General features: G+C 35.4%; 1 protein-coding gene across 3 annotated transcripts in view; it reads right to left on the reverse strand.

Annotated features, from left to right (window-relative positions):
* LOC149789476 (uncharacterized) overlaps nucleotides 1-16,548 on the reverse strand; it is a 287,180-nt gene that overhangs the window by 20,140 nt on the left and 250,492 nt on the right. For all 3 annotated transcript variants that reach the window (XM_089971479.1, XM_089971480.1, XM_089971478.1), the window contains one exon: nucleotides 16,269-16,521. In XM_089971479.1, coding sequence (XP_089827605.1) covers nucleotides 16,269-16,521 — 253 coding nt within the window. The remainder of the gene's footprint in view (nucleotides 1-16,268; nucleotides 16,522-16,548) is intronic.

The raw sequence follows: 16,548 nt of genomic DNA on the forward strand, positions 1-16,548 counted from the left end.
CTGGAACAAACTTGAATCCCATTTCACAGCCTGCTGTCTGAATGGGCTTATACATAGCTAGCTAGGCTACCTGGAACAAACTTGAATCCCATTTCACAGCCTGTTGTCTGAAGGGGCTTATACATAGCTAGCTAGGCTAGCTGGAACAAACTTGAACCCCATTTCACAGCCTGCTGTCTGAATGGGCTTATACATAGATAGCTAGGCTACCTGGAACAAACTTGAACCCCATTTCACAGCCTGCTGTCTGAATGGGCTTATACATAGATAGCTAGGCTACCTGGAACAAACTTGAATCCCATTTCACAGCCTGCTGTCTGAATGGGCTTATACATAGATAGCTAGGCTACCTGGAACAAACTTGAATCCCATTTCACAGCCTGCTGTCTGAATGGGCTTATACATAGCTAGCTAGGCTAGCTGGAACAAACTTGAACCCCATTTCAGAGCCTGCTGTCTGAAGGGGCTTATACATTGATAGCTAGGCTACCTGGAACAAACTTGAATCCCATTTCACAGCCTGCTGTCTGAAGGGGCTTATACATAGCTAGCTAGGCTAGCTGGAAAAAACTTGAATCCCATTTCACAGCCTGCTGTCTGAAGGGGCTTATACATAGCTAGCTAGGCTAGCTGGAACAAACTTGAATCCCATTTCACAGCCTGCTGTCTGAATGGGCTTATACATAGATAGCTAGGCTAGCTGGAACAAACTCTATTCTTTATCATTGTTATGTACAATTTTCAACTGCTCACAAGTATTGTCTTTTTGATATTTCTGCTCCAAATTGAGATTTGTCACTAACATAAGCTTTACCAAAGTCTAACTTTCTTGAATTAGTATTGTACTGACTACTATGCCTGATTTGTTTCCACAAGGCTGTATTAGGATCTTAAGTCCATTAATACCTTAGAATACTTGTTCAAACAAGTGTATTTTAATCAAATACATACCTTTAAGTCTTAATTTCATTTTTAAATTATTTGTTAGATTTATAATAACCTTTATGCAAGGGCTATATGGTTTAGTAGCACATGAACTTGCACTTTGCTTTAAAATTGTCTATATTTTAATTTGGCTTGTTTGGCTGCCTTTTCTATATTTTATTTCGACAGGGTTGACCATCATTCTGTCTGTTTTTGTCCATTTAGCAAGTATTTAGGACAAATATTTAACATCATTTTTGGGTTTGAAATCACTCTCTAGTGTCTCCATTAATACTTTCCAAGTTCCAATAATTTGATATACTTAATGTTAAAAATAAATTTCCTTCATCACTATGATCAGCCAGTAACTGCCAAATGAAACCATCTAAACATGAACCATACTAGGAGTCAACCATTTTGAATCTGCTAGATAGCCCGTATTAAAAATGCACATTTGTAAAACATCTTTAATGCAAAGTTCAAACTAAGACATAATGCTTATTACGAAGTCTAACTTGCCAGTCAAACTTAGTTCAACAACCATTCATGTCAATCTAAATAAACCAAATGTTTATACAGTTATGAAAAAATACACATTGTGACAAGTACTACAATATTTCTACAAGCTAGACTATTGTTGTGACAAGAAGTTAAGGGGAGAAATGCTGAATGAAATTGTATACAGCACAGAGTATATTTTCATATGCATGACTTAAAACTAATTTCTGGGAGTTTTCATGCATCACCATTTTGCATGTGTGCAAATTAATAAAAATTGTGTGCAAATTATGCAATTGCACACCCTGGGAACATCTGTGGAAATTTCTTGATGTGAGGTAATTATATGAACTTATCTAAAGCAGATAGCTGATCCAAATAGTTTCTCCCATGTGCTTGAGAATGGACTAGTCCAAAGTACTTTAGCTGTTATTAAAATTTATAAAGTGAACTTTGCCTGACTAAAAAATACCAGTTTCTGAGAGTGCAATGAATAAATGATAAAATATATAAAGGACAATGAATAATTATATTTAAAATGTAAGTTTTAAAAAGTTATCAGCTTGTTTTTTTCCATATATGGAGTATACAGTATATTGTACATATGAATTCAACAAAAAGACAGAACTAACTCATTCAGAAACATCAGTGACATTTTAAGGAACTATTTCTGTTCCTTGATGGTATCTTTGCAAGTAGTATGAAATCATGGTTTACTGACACACATAGGAATTACTTAAGTTTCTCATTAGAAGAAATCATCGGCAACATTCTGGTTTATCTTAGGGGGCGCTCACCAGTTATTATGTACTTTTGAAAGAGTGATGTATGTAAGGTGAAGTTGTTTGCATTTTAAACATGCACAATGGAGAGAATGTTGGCATACCTCTAAGCTACATTAATGTAATGTGGATGATATTTCTTTGGATATTGTACTTTTGGAAATTGTACATGATCTAAGCACACTGCTAACTAAAATGACTGCTCCCTTGTGCTAAAAAATCAGCCTGAATTAGTCTAAAGTACACTATCCAAAGCAGCTATTAAAATAAGGAAAATGAATTTTGGCAGACTAGACAATACCAGCTTCTGAAAGTGCAATGAATGAATTACCAAATATATAAAATGTAAAAAAAGTTATCAGCTCTTTTTTTTATACAATTTACCTAAGAAGTTCAGGAAGTGAAAATGACCAAGTGGAGCTAACACTTTTTTGAAAGGTGCACATCTAGAGTAAGGCCAAGCTGTATACTCTATAACCCATATTACACCCATCAATCATACACCAAAACAAAGGGAATTAAAGGTTCATTGAATTATACCTAAGATATACAAGGTCCTATTTAAATAGCCAGTATAACCAGTGAGGAAAGTTGGGGAAATTCTTTTTCTTTAAAATTCTAACCCTATGCAAAATACAAAACTGTAGAGTGCCACCTTAGAAAATAATGACATCTGGATCTACTCAATAGTATCTAGGTACATAATGGCATCTGAATCTACTAAATACCATCTTGGTAAATAATGGCATGTGGATCTACTAAATACCATCTTGGTAAATAATGGCATGTGGATCTACTAAATACCATCTTGGTAAATAATGGCATGTGGATCTACTAAATACCATCTTGGTAAATAATGGCATGTGGATCTACTAAAATACCATCTTGGTAAATAATGGCATGTGGATCTACTAAATACCATCTTGGTAAATAATGGCATGTGGATCTACTAAATACCATCTTGGTAAATAATGGCATGTGGATCTACTAAATACCATCTTGGTAAATACTGGCATCTGGATCTACTAAATACCATCTTGGTAAATACTGGCATCTGGATCTACTAAATACCATCTTGGTAAATAATGGCATGTGGATCTACTAAATACCATCTTGGTAAATAATGGCATGTGGATCTACTAAATACCATCTTGGTAAATAATGGCATGTGGATCTACTAAATACCATCTTGGTAAATAATGGCAAGATCTACTAAATATTATTGAAATAATGAGCTTTGAATCTGATTCACATAGTGACTGAAACATTCCCAAACTGTCTTGTTAAATTTGTTAGTTCTTGAAGTCTGGGAGTGTAACTTCTTAAGTTATTGTAAAGTGGATTATTGTTGTTGTTGTTGTAAGGTTTAACGCCATTTTTCAGCACAAGATAGGCTATACATGGAAACCAGTATTAATGGTCGAGGAAGAACCCAGGAAAACCCTGGAAAGAACCACCAACCCATGAAAAGCTACTGGCAAGCTTTCTCACATACCCACATTAGCCGAATCCAAGACTCGAACCCATGCAGACAGAGGTGAGATGGCAGTGATCCGTAACGGAGGGCACTTTAGACCACTCGGGGCCTTTGTAAAGTGGAGGTCATGACAAATATCAGAAGAGAAATCTGATAAAAGAGATGGATTGCTGATGGTTTGATTTATGGATGAGCAGAATCTTGTTCTATAGGAAGGTATACAACTTATAAGGCAAAGACATCAATCAAAAAGTAAAGTCAGTGGTCACTCTGTCAGGCAAAGTGGGCAACTTGGTTGCCCAAAAATGTAAGCAGGAAGTTACGTGGCTAACCCACAGCAAGAAGGATGAGATGAGATATTCAGTTTGTTTTGCATATAATATGATCAGGAACATTTGTAGTTGGCAGCAATAACTTTAAAATTGGAAGAATCAGAACCCATGAGCTGAGACGGCAACCCCTGGCTGTTCTGAAAGTGAGGAGTCTGTTAAGTTGCTGAATAAGGCAGCCTTTGAAAACCTGTGTCATGTTTAGGAATGGTCATTTTGTCAAGAAATATGGATGCCCATATACTATGTGAAATTATGTGAATTGGACAAGGTTTGGAAACATGCAGTACCTACAAGACAGACAAATATTGTCAGAAATTTATTGGGGCTATATTGCTGATAATCATAGGGTCAGAACAGGACCACATCATTTCCTTCAGTCAGGTTTTTTTTTCTCAGTTATTAGTGATTGGTCCATTGACATGTTTAACAAAGAGGCAGAAATTTTATACATTCTTTTGAGTGAAAGGTAAATGTTAGAAACTTTCATTTTACACTATTGAATTTAAACTAGTGAAAAGAAAGTTGAATTTTGATCCATTCCATTTATAATGCAGTAAGCTCTTAAACCACCAATTTAACATTAGATTTGTTTTAGTTTATTTAATTTTGTAAATTAAATAATTTAGTATTTCTTCTTAGGCTGAAATTCATATTTTTGGTATAAAAAATGTACCCAAGGTAGACAGCGAAACCATCAGTCATGCTATTGTGGGTCTTATGTCAGAGAGATATGGGAATGAATGGATGAAAAAGAATGTTGCAATGGGAACTGATGGTGCATCTGATAGTGATGTTGATGCTGCTTATGACAATGATGATTATGATGAAGATAATGAGTACAATGCACAAGATTCATCAACATTAAAAAACTAAGCATATAAATTGTTGATGAATTTAATGTAAACTGTGATGAAATAACAACCTTTTAGGCATGTTTTATTTTATTGTATAAATTACACATTTTTTTCAGTAAGTAGATTCATAAATGAGAAGGACCTTCTGTCAGTCAGAAGGACCATCAGTTTTCAAAAGCAGGAAGTCCAGTGGCTTTCTACTTAAAAAAGGTTAGTGTCAAACCATGAATTCATCCCCACATAAACGATGTCTTGTGATGGAGTGAGTTCATATTTCTTGAGGTTGGGAAAAAGACCTGAGTTACCATGGACCAACAGTGGTACAGATCCGGATGAAGGGACTAGATTTGAACATTGTGGATCAGCCAGTCATCAGAATACTGGAGAATTGGTATTCCCAGTAGCTGGAGGTATTCCACCACTATTCCCACAGCAAGGGTGAAAACTCTGGGTGCAGAAGAAATTCCAAACAGTAGGACTCGGAATTTAACAACTTCCTGGTCTAAGCAAAACCGGAGATATTTGTGGCGAGGAGGAAATATGGGCATGTGTAGATAGGCATCCTAAAGGTTGATGGAGAATGCCCAATCGGATTACTGAAGCACATTCTGGAATGAGGAGGTTGTCCCCAACTTGAAAAATTCACCCAGAAGAAACTGGTTTGAAGGGGAAAGGCTGAATGCCCCCCTGGCCACAAATGCATTTAAATTCATAAAAAAATGTTCCTGGTGCAACTTATGATCTTAAAATAAACCAAAATAATCATTTAAAAAACTAATAAACTTACCAAAAATGTTCAACTTGACTTCAATAATTTCACAATATTTATTGTCAGATGAATTTGTTCTCAAATACTATTGATGCTGAAGTCATTTCATGTGCATGTCAGTGTTCACATCATAATTAAGTTAAAATAATTTGTCAATTTTTGTTGCAAATATATTATGCTTCTCTCTTTTCATAACAAATCTTTAAAATAAACACCCAAGTACATCAACTTTATACAAATAATCTCATACATTCACTTGTCTTTTTTTCCACTGGAAACAACCTGTTGATATGCCAGTCAAGCTCTTTTTGCATCTTTGGCACAGATTTCTTTAGCCTTCCTTTTTGTCAACACTGACTTTTTTGGCTCAATGTGCAATCATTTCTTTTCCTTCTCAATGAGCCTTTTTCCTTTCAAGCTGGTACTTGTATTGGCAACATGCAGTGCCAATATTCTAACAGAGGGCAACATCTGTTCTCTCATGCAAATCTTTCTTCTTATAGTAATTAAATGCACTTTTTCCAGATGCCTCCTGAGCTTCAATTTTTATGTAGGCAGTTTCATTTGTAGGTGCTGTTCACAAAATATCAGTCCTATAGTGTTCAGTTTTCTTATAAACTGACCAACTAAATTTCTGTCAACTTTCACTCCAGTCATTCCCATTTCCATGTTTTTAAAACCTTTATCGTAACTTTTCATGTCATGGTCTCTCTCTGAGTCTCAGCAACTCAGGGCGCCATGTTTTGCAAGCATGCTTTTTTTCCCATTGCCAGTTTCATTACATGAAGATTCATTGGATGAATTTAAACTTTTGACCAATCAGAATACTCTTTATGAGAGTCATGTGCTAACTAATATATGGAACGAATACATTACAAGGATCATTGTGGAATAGGACCAGACAGTCTCTTTTTAAAAATCCGGATTGGAGATGATATAAAAAATGGACTATATCAAGAAAAATCTGATTCAAATCAGAAGAAAAGCAGAATTCCGCTTTAAAATGGAGAAAAATCATGTCTGCAAATATCTAGTACAGATACTGTATACCATGTTGTTCCTGTGGTTTTAGAGTTCAGGCCATGGTATAAAAAAACTGCAACAGGCAAATTTTCTCTGGTGTTTGGCATATGTCTGATCACATCAACATCCTTGAAAAAGATTAACTATATGTGCTTGTTTTGCACATAACACACCAAAGACAAAGCAAGTTGCACAAGTAATTGCATAGTACTGACAATTCATCATTCTAAGGGAGGATGTATGCACGTCAAATGAATGGTGTGTTTTTTTTGGCATGAAAAGGAAACCTAAACAATAGATATGTGTAAACTTTTGCTGCTATTAATCTGGCTTAATCAGGGCATGACAATATGTTTGCTTATTTCATCTTTTGATCCTCCTGGCATGGTTGGCTGGCTTCGTCATTTGAGTCAAGGTGGCAATACGTGAGCATAAGTAATTCTAAAAGAATGAAAGATATAACTGATTATAGTTGGGTTACCAAAGAGCTTAATCAGCATAAAACAATTTACATTACTTTCCTTCTCTCTGCAGGGTAGTTTCTGCTTCAGTGCATAAAGTTGTCAAGGTGGATTAGATTCTATACTCTGTATAACCAAAGTAACTGGGACAGGACCAAACATGTTAATTGATTATGCTTGGAATACTCAGGCAGCATAACACTTGGTTTGACTTCAGCATTTAATGTTTGTTAAGATGTCTAAGAGTGCTGAATGATAAAAACACCAAAAACCAAGCTACCAAAATATCAGTGATGGTTGAAAAGAGGAATTTCATCAGCTGCAATCACATTTAAAGGGATATGACTATGCATACTACTATTTCTGTCAAGCTGATTTAAAAGTCTGTTATGGTGGCATGAATCGACATCAGATGCCATACAGAAGTAATACTTCCTTAGTTATCGTCATGTACAAAGCCACTGCAGATGTGATACCTGCTCAGAGCCATGAAGTTTTATATTTAATTTATTTGAATCTCCTGTTATCATCAAACACAAATGAAACCTATTCATTTGCGGCATATGCTTTAATAAATTGCACAAAATGTATGCTCAAAGTGTCATTTACAGGGACCCATTCGTGATATTATTTCCATGTATTTTTAAAATTCCTGCGATACCAGTAGAAAAAAACCAAGGTCAGCTTCCATAGTTCACCTACTCCCTGTATTTAAAATATTGGTACACTTAAAAGAACTGAAAGTCAGATTCTGGGGATAGCTTACTTTGTAAATTAAATAGCCTTTGTATTTGATAGCCCAAGTTGAAACAATAGGTTTCTCTCTACTAGGTGTTTAGTCACCATCCAAGCTTCTACTGCTTGCCATCTTGTTATCATTATTGTTATAAATAAGGAGGGTACAACAACTTACACAGCCTCAAATATCTTTAAGAATACTTTTGTAACCCATGTTATCAAAACTACTGATATACTCTTGGTTATTTCGCACATTACACTGTCATGTGGGAATTGCTAGTGCCTTGGTTATTTCGCACATTACACTGTCATGTGGGAATTGCTAGTGCCTTTGTTATTTCGCACATTACACTGTCATGTGGGAATTGCTAGTGCCTTGAAGCAATTGTTTTTATTCTCTCTCTCTCACTCTCTTGTTTGTGATCTTTTGGATACAATTTTCTGTTTTATAATTAATTTAAACCCTCAAAGAGAACATGATTCATTTATATCTTCACATCAACAAACAATTTGCCTCTGCTTTTACTCAACGTCACCAACACACACTATAGAAGATGTATACACTGCATCATGGATATGGTTTTGTATGAATCATTTCTTTTGCACATAAACTGATTATGAAGAATAAAAACTAAAACTAAATAAGAACAGTACAAGGTTATTTTCTTTTAGTATGTTATAAGCATGTTATTCACCTACTTTATTGTAGCATGCTGGGGTGGTAGTGGTGGTGGCAAATTCAACACAATTTGTTTTGTGTCTATCAATTTTGGGACACATGATCACTTTCCTGCCTCCAAGCACACAATAAAAGAGAGATAAAATATTATCACCTGGATTTATTTTTAAAAAATACTGTAACTGAACAAATAGAGCTGGGTGAAATTCTAATATAAAGTTTTCTGAAAGAATAAATTATTTATTTGTATAAATAATTAGCTGAAGGGATAATACTAACACTAAAGCAGCATAAAATCTGGAACTTAAAATGAGACATTTTCTGGTACAATTAATTATTAGGTATATGTGTTTTCTTTTTTGTTATGACTTGTTATATCTCCTATGAATATTTTTACACATGTCCCTTGATACCTCATCCACATTGGGGTCCAAAAACATAGACCACACTATAAGCAAGGTTGTGTGTTACTGAGGGACCACATTTTTTTTATAGAAATGATGTCAATCCCATTGAGATAACTGCAGGGGAGAGGGTACGGGGCAGTTTAATGACCAAATACATGTTTTATAATTGTGTTGAGAATAATTGTCAATATAGTGCTTTTCTCATAAAGTTGTTAACTATTCTTGTAAATTATACTTATTTTCAAGATGCCCACCATCTGAAAGATCAATAACATTATTACAACTGGTTTCAACAACTTTCACATGTACAGGAATGCATTTGGTATAACAGTACCAACTGTACAACCCCACATGGGCGAAGCTTAAAATGTAGGGAACATTGTATTCAGAAATAAACAACATAACTAGCTGAGATTGGTGCATAATGCAAGAGTTGCAGTTTCTGTCAGGTTTAAAAAAATGTTTGAGTCTCTTGGCAACATGTGAGATTATGTTAATTCATATCTAGGTCATATTCTGTATTTTTATGATTTTTAAAAATGTTATACACATACACATCAATGAAAATGAATATGTTGTAACTGGATAGCTCTTACCCCTATTTAATTCCAGCAGAGTTATCTCTCTTAAATGCAGTGGAGTACCTGGTTCTGTCCCTGTCAAATCGATAATCTAACATTGTTCTCTATGACAGTGTGTGACATGCATACTGAGGTAGGATAGAAAGTATATTATTTCACAAAACATTAGCATCGAGGTCTATGGAAAAACAATTGGTACTGTGATACCATTTGCATTAGGTCAATGCTTTCTGTTGTTGTTGGTCAGTCTGGTGTGTGATCTCAGTGCATAGCTGGGAAACACAAAGCAGGGAACCAGACTAACTGTTGATACATCATCAAACAATATTCCTTTTTTCAAAACTCTGCAACATTTATTTCATGCATATATGAAAGAATCATATACATCAGAACTCAATTTCTGTATTGTTAAAGGTTGATGCCATCATTTTATTACAAGCAATAGTGAAATATCATTGAGGATATCACTAGACTGCCAATTCAGGAATGCTCTGAACTCATTTCTCCATGATTATCTGAATCTCTGAAACAAAGTTCTTTATTTTATTTAGTAGTTCTTTCACAAGGACGCCTTGCTATCTTTTATTACATTTATGACTGAGTAGCTTAATTTAAGGTGGTATAATTATATTACATACACAATAATATTTAAAACAGTATCTGAAGGATCAGTTGAAATGAGTTCACCTAACAAGAGACAGTGGCCGTTGGTGCTTATGCAATTTCTGTTTGCCTTTTAAATTTTGTTTTATTTCACCCCTTTTATATGATACAAAAGATGCAATTAACATGATAAAACAAAGGAGGTGAGCTTTTAATTCAGATAAACAATAGAGCAAATACTTCTGCAAAACAGATATCAAAACATGGTCGGCACTTAATTGGATTCACAGAGAAATGCCCACAGTTGCAATTATGATGATTACACTTAAACTGAACTAAAACACAGGACTAAAACATACATTTCCCTTGATAAAAATCTCATTTAGTTGGTATTTATTAAAGTAGTGACTCCACTAGACACAAGTGACATTTTCATTGAGTGAAATTTAGTTGAATACCATTATTTATGGTGTACTAAGAATGTCATTTGGAAAGCAAATGTAACAAAAATAAATGACTTCTTATTAAAAGTTGATAATTTCATAATGTGAATTAAAATGTCCAGGTCCTCTCAAAAGTTTTTGATGACAAAATGAGTGATATATTAAGGTTTCAATTACCAATTTTGAAAGCAATTTTCTTCAAGCTCAACAAATATGTATAAATTGTATTTTCTGGTTTAAAAAATGGGATCCACACCAGACCCTGCATTATTAGCAGGTTTGCAAGTTATCAAGGCATGAGCTGTCAAGGGAGTGGTGCATATTGAAATTTCACAAATATATGGCTTTGTTAAAGTTTGGAAAAATATGCCTGGCAAGAATCATTAGAATTTCAAGATCTCTGATATTATATATATTAACTCATTTGGGCCCAGAGGTTTTTGTCGTTTTTGCCTGAAATCTGAAATGTGCGTAGGAAAGACATTTGGGGTGCTATGTCTGAATACATCGTAATACAGCGGTTTTCAACCGATTATCCATGAGAATAATGCCTAGTTGTATTAGAAACATCATTTTCCATTGGTTATTTTGCTTGTGCATGAGCAGAAGGGTAAAAGTTGGAGTTCTTTTTCTTTTTTTTTTTTTTTTTGCTTAATAGACCCATCATTTTCGTATGGAAATGGCAATTTATTCCCAATGCCCACCTTATCCTAGTTTTTGCAAAGGTTCACCTGTCTGTGTGCAGTAAAGACCGGTATGCCTTAGATCTGAGACCAAAAGGTCTAAAATCCAGACACAAAATTGCATTCTGATCTCGAGCGAATTTTGGGTGAGAAAAAAAACCGGGTCCAAAAAATGAAATTTTTCTCTCTGTATTTTGTAGTGCAACTAGAACTTCCAGATTATTTGACATCATTTTAGAGCTGTATCTGTCTGCTTTTTTTTAATACCACCCACATTGGTGTATCTTAAATGACTTTGAAGTACAGATGGGATCGGGCTGAATCGGTTAATAATAATAATAAAATAATTCAAAATGTAATTACCTGGGAAGATATAAACCACAAACTTTGTGCCGGGTGTAAAATTAATGACTCGCTGTAATTTGGTCTGTCCACACTAGGTTAGATTCAACTGAAATCAATGGTCTCACCAGCATGTTGAATGGCAAAGATCTTGCAAGGTAAGAAGATAGATTGTATTATTATCTTGATATTCTGAATGATTGTCTAGTTAACTCCTGATGTCCAACTTCTGAAATATATCCTTTAGATAACTGCATGATACAGTTTGGTGTCAATGCTTGCATATGATCTGTTGAAAGGTTTGGGAAACTGGGGTGAAAAGTTAACATGAAGGGGACACGCTTGTTGGTTTTCTTAGTTTTAAATTTCAGGAGTGTTCCTCTGCTGAGGAGTCTAGTTTTATTAATAGCCTCCTCAATGTAGCTCCTTTTGTATCCACTCCTTTTAAGGTGCCCCTTGAGTTCCATGAGTCACTTTCCAAAGGTGGCAGGATTAGATTATATGTGTTTGGTTTGAACGCATGTAACACAAGGGAGATTTTTTTTATTACATGATGGTGGAGGTGGCAGCTGGTTGGGAGTATATACTGGTGAGAGTATATGTAGTTCTTTGATGAGAACCACATTTGTCATTCAGTGTTTTATTGGGAACAAATGGTCTCTGGGTGTGTAGGTGGCCGATGAGGCCAATGTGCACCCTGAATGTTCTGTGGCACTGTGGACATGGGATGGTAGCAACACTGATCATGGGGTTACTAGATCAGGATTTCCTGGCCTGCCTCTGTTGCTCTGCCATGGCTGTCCTGTTGGTCTCACAAGCTGCAGCATCTTTAGTGATGGAAGAGCACCACATGACCCTGTCCTGGGCAGTTTGTTCCCACGTGTCATAGCTAATGCCAAAGTTCTTCAACGACATCTTCTCTGTGTCCTTGTAACATTTTCTCTGGCCTCCTTTGTTGCGTTTTCCTTGTTCAAGCTCATCATAAAAGAGTGTTTTTGGAAGCCAGTGGTCTGGCATGCAAGCTACATGGCCTGACCATCGCAACTGTAATTGCATCAAGATTGTGTAGATACTGTGAAGGATTGCTTGGGCAAGGACCTAAATATCTGGGATACTGACTTGCCACTTGATGTTTAGGAGTCTTCTGAGGCAGGTAGTGTGAAAATTGTTCAACTTCTTTGCATGGCGCTGGTACACTGTCCAGGTTTCCTAGGCGTATACAGTGTGACCCCGCTATAACACGGTGGTTGGGAGCCATAGAACCTGACTGTGTTATAGACCGAGCTGTGTTATAAACAACCAGGTCAATTAGCTGAAGAAGATTATGCATGTACCCCCAAAATTTGCAGGGGAAATAGGTAATAAATGCGGGCAGTAAAATACGAGCTTCATTGGCACAATTACCATCTTAAATTGATGCATAGTAAATGAGAAATACACCTGCAGTGAAAACAGACAAGCCTGCAGTGAAAACAGACAAGGCATATATAATATTTTACTTTATTTAGAGAACCATCGATTGGTACATATGTGTGTCTACTGTTTATATGTACACATTTAATGTATAGCATGAATAGAGAGAGTATCAACACCATGTACTCACCCATGAATCTCTTCACATACATTGAATCCACAATACAAGTAATTCCATCAAATATATGCACACACACACATTTAAAATATTCAATAATTTTGTCACAGGCCATATAGGTCTAATTCAGTGAAAAAACATATTAGAATCACGTAACAGATGATGAAGTACATTTAATTTTCAGTATGCCCCAAGTTGGTAAAAGTTAGTTTGCATTTTAAGCCACCATTGGTAGTGTTCATAAGCACAAACGTTTTCCCTGCAAAAAAAAAACTTTCACAGCATAGTAATCATGTTCCACTCACATTGGAAAATGAAAAAATCCATCAGATTCCATTGCTTTTATTTACGTTTGGTACTGACTTCCTTTGAAGAAAGTTTCTTTGTTTTTATTGAAGATTGCAGTTGGCCAATAAGTCTATTAGTGATGGGACTATCTTTTTGAAGAAGTAGTGATAAGATTTTTTGGATGGCCACCATGGCAGCCTTATTCAATGACCAAAGGGCACCATGTTTACTGAATACCCTAGGACAAATATTTGATTGAAGTTTCATGGCAATCTTCTCAGTAGTTTAGAAGTAGCAATAATCCTTTACCTCAAAGTGTTTATTATGGTGTGGGCTGTAGCCAATATACATGTGCCAAAACCACAAAGTGCAGTGAGTTATAAATATAACATCTGTTAGCAAAATGAGCCTATGCCAATAGGCCTTCCTGTAAAATTAACAGCAGTGTACTATATGTGAATTTCAACATAAATTTGAAACTTTTACCTTTTTTGTACATATCTATTATGTGTAAAGTTTAAGTGTAAAATCTGATCTTTGTTGCAGCATAATTATTTTTCAAAGAAGAATTTTTATATATGCTTTAACACCATTAAATGTTAAGTCCGTGATGCTGTATGACCAACTCTGGCTGACCTTTGTCAACCTCTCAATGTGCAGCAGTTACCCATAGATGCAATTATTAATTTTGTATCATTTTCAAGTAAACTCTTTGAACTTTAAAACATTACCTTCCTAGATATGTTTAAATGGAAAAACTTTATCGGTTACTATAAAAGCAGAATGAATTTTGGTAGAGTAGACAATACTAACTTCTGAAAGAGCAATGAAAGAAATTTAAAATACATTTTTCAAAGAAAACTAAAAAAAGCTTTCAGTTTTTTTCCTCCAGTGACCAAGCAGAACTAGCAGTCTTGTGAAAGATTCACATCTGAAGTAAGGCAAACTTAAACAGCACTCATCAATCATTCGCCAAAATAAAGGGAATTAAAAGTTATTTTAGCAATACCTAAGATATACAGGATTTCTTTTTTAAATAGCCAGAATTACCAACAAGGAAAATATGGGAAATTTTAAAAAAAATCAAACCTTGTACAAAGTATGACACATTAAAGTGGAATCTATACAAATATCTTCAGGGGAAGCAAATGATACATACAGCAACTGTACCTCAACTGACTTAAGAGTTCTTAACCTCTGAATATTCTGGTGAACTCAATAAATTTAACTCATAAGATCAGCAGTAACTCACTTATGCATTTTGTCTGCAATCAAGTGGCAGCTGAAGATTTTCAAGTTTTACCCAACTCAATAAATATTTGCAAAAGTAAAGGCTTTCTTATTAGTCTGGTACAAACCTATTCTTTCCTCTGACCTACCCGCCCCATTTTCCAGAAATATGGGAACCCCAACATAATGCTTCACACCAAATCTGGTTAAATTTCCTTAATTCCTAGCAAAATTATGATTTGGAAACCAAATTAGTGATGAAGGATGCATGGATGGATGGATGGGTAGTATAATTAATATTGGGGTCCCCAGATTTCTTTGAGTATGGCATTAATTTATGAATTTCAATGTTCAATTTGGAGATGGTGGGAAAAGCATCGTCTTTGCTTTTTGCCTCTTATGGTGACTCTTGTAATGGAAACCACCAATCCTGATTGTCTATGGTTTATCTGTGATGATAGTCCCAGTGCTGCCAGCCACAATAATTACCTGGGTACTTCTGTACATTCATTAAACTATGTACAAAATTTGTGGCACAAACATTATGCTTTAATAATAATAATAATAATAATAATAATGAGGACTTTCTATAGCGCTTAATCTTTAGAAGCTCTAAGCACTTTACAACATTAGACAACACCTAAAGGATAAAAAACATATGATGATAATAATTACAAAAACAAACACCATGAAATTAGAAAACATTAAAAAACTTGCTGAGAATATTTAAGGTAGGAAATATTATTAGGTCTTTAAGTTTGTTCTTCCAGTCAAAATAAGTGAGTTTTGAGAGCAGTCTTGAATGTGATCACTGTGTCTTTGTGTCTAAGTTCAGTGGGCAATTCATTCCACTTTGCTGAGCCCTGGTATGCAAAAGAACGCTGTCCATATGACTTTATTTTCATAGTGGGAATAATGAGTATATGATTGTCAAAAGAGGAGTGTAAGTATTTTGCTGGTGTGTACACGTGGGTGAGGTCGGATAGGTATGTTGGACTAGAATCCGACAGTGAAACGTAGCACAGAGAACAAATTTTGTGTTTGATTCTGGATCGAATGGATAGCCAGTGTAGGGTACAGAGCAGCGGGGAGGTGTGCTCTGATCGTGGTACTCTAAGTATGATCCGAGCAGCTGTGTTTTGAACTTTTTGAAGTTTCTGGAGCAGGTATTGAGATGAACCAGACAGAATTGAGTTACAATAGTCCAGTCTTGAAAGTACTAATGAACACACAAGTGTTTTAGTGGCATCAACTGAAAGATATTTGCGAATTGAGAATAATAATAATAACAGGACTTTGTACAGTGCCTAATCATTAGAAGCTCTAAGAGCTTTACAACATTAAACACCTATAACATAAAAAACATATAATGATAATGTTAAGAGGACATGCAGCATTACTGACTACAATGTCATGCCATTCCTTATAGTCTATGCAGGAGAGCTAAGAATTTGACCAACCGGAGTCATATGTCCCACTTAACAATCCAGAAAGATGTTAATAATTCTCAGCAAACTCTCCCCACCAGGCTAAATTTCTGGGAACAGTTCCATCTCTACTTACACTGACTTGTTTGGTGATAGTTCCTGTCTGGGGACTAGCTAATGACCTTCTGATAGGCATGGCAACTCCTGACACAACTTCTGGGAGTTTGAATATGTCACTTTTGGTCCTGCCACGGTTACATAACATGTTCCTCAGGGTTTTCTGCTCTATACTTGGAAGGGACTTGCATAGGATTTTGCTTTGCATGTTGGTGTCCCACAGCATGGGGTATATCAACAGGATGCCAGTCTCAGCATACAACTTGTTAAATCTGAAAAAATAAGCATCACACAGACAT

Source organism: Sinohyriopsis cumingii, chromosome 10 (genome assembly GCF_028554795.1).
Source record: "Sinohyriopsis cumingii isolate HCF-2022 chromosome 10, ASM2855479v2, whole genome shotgun sequence".
Lineage (NCBI taxonomy): Eukaryota > Metazoa > Mollusca > Bivalvia > Unionida > Unionidae > Sinohyriopsis > Sinohyriopsis cumingii.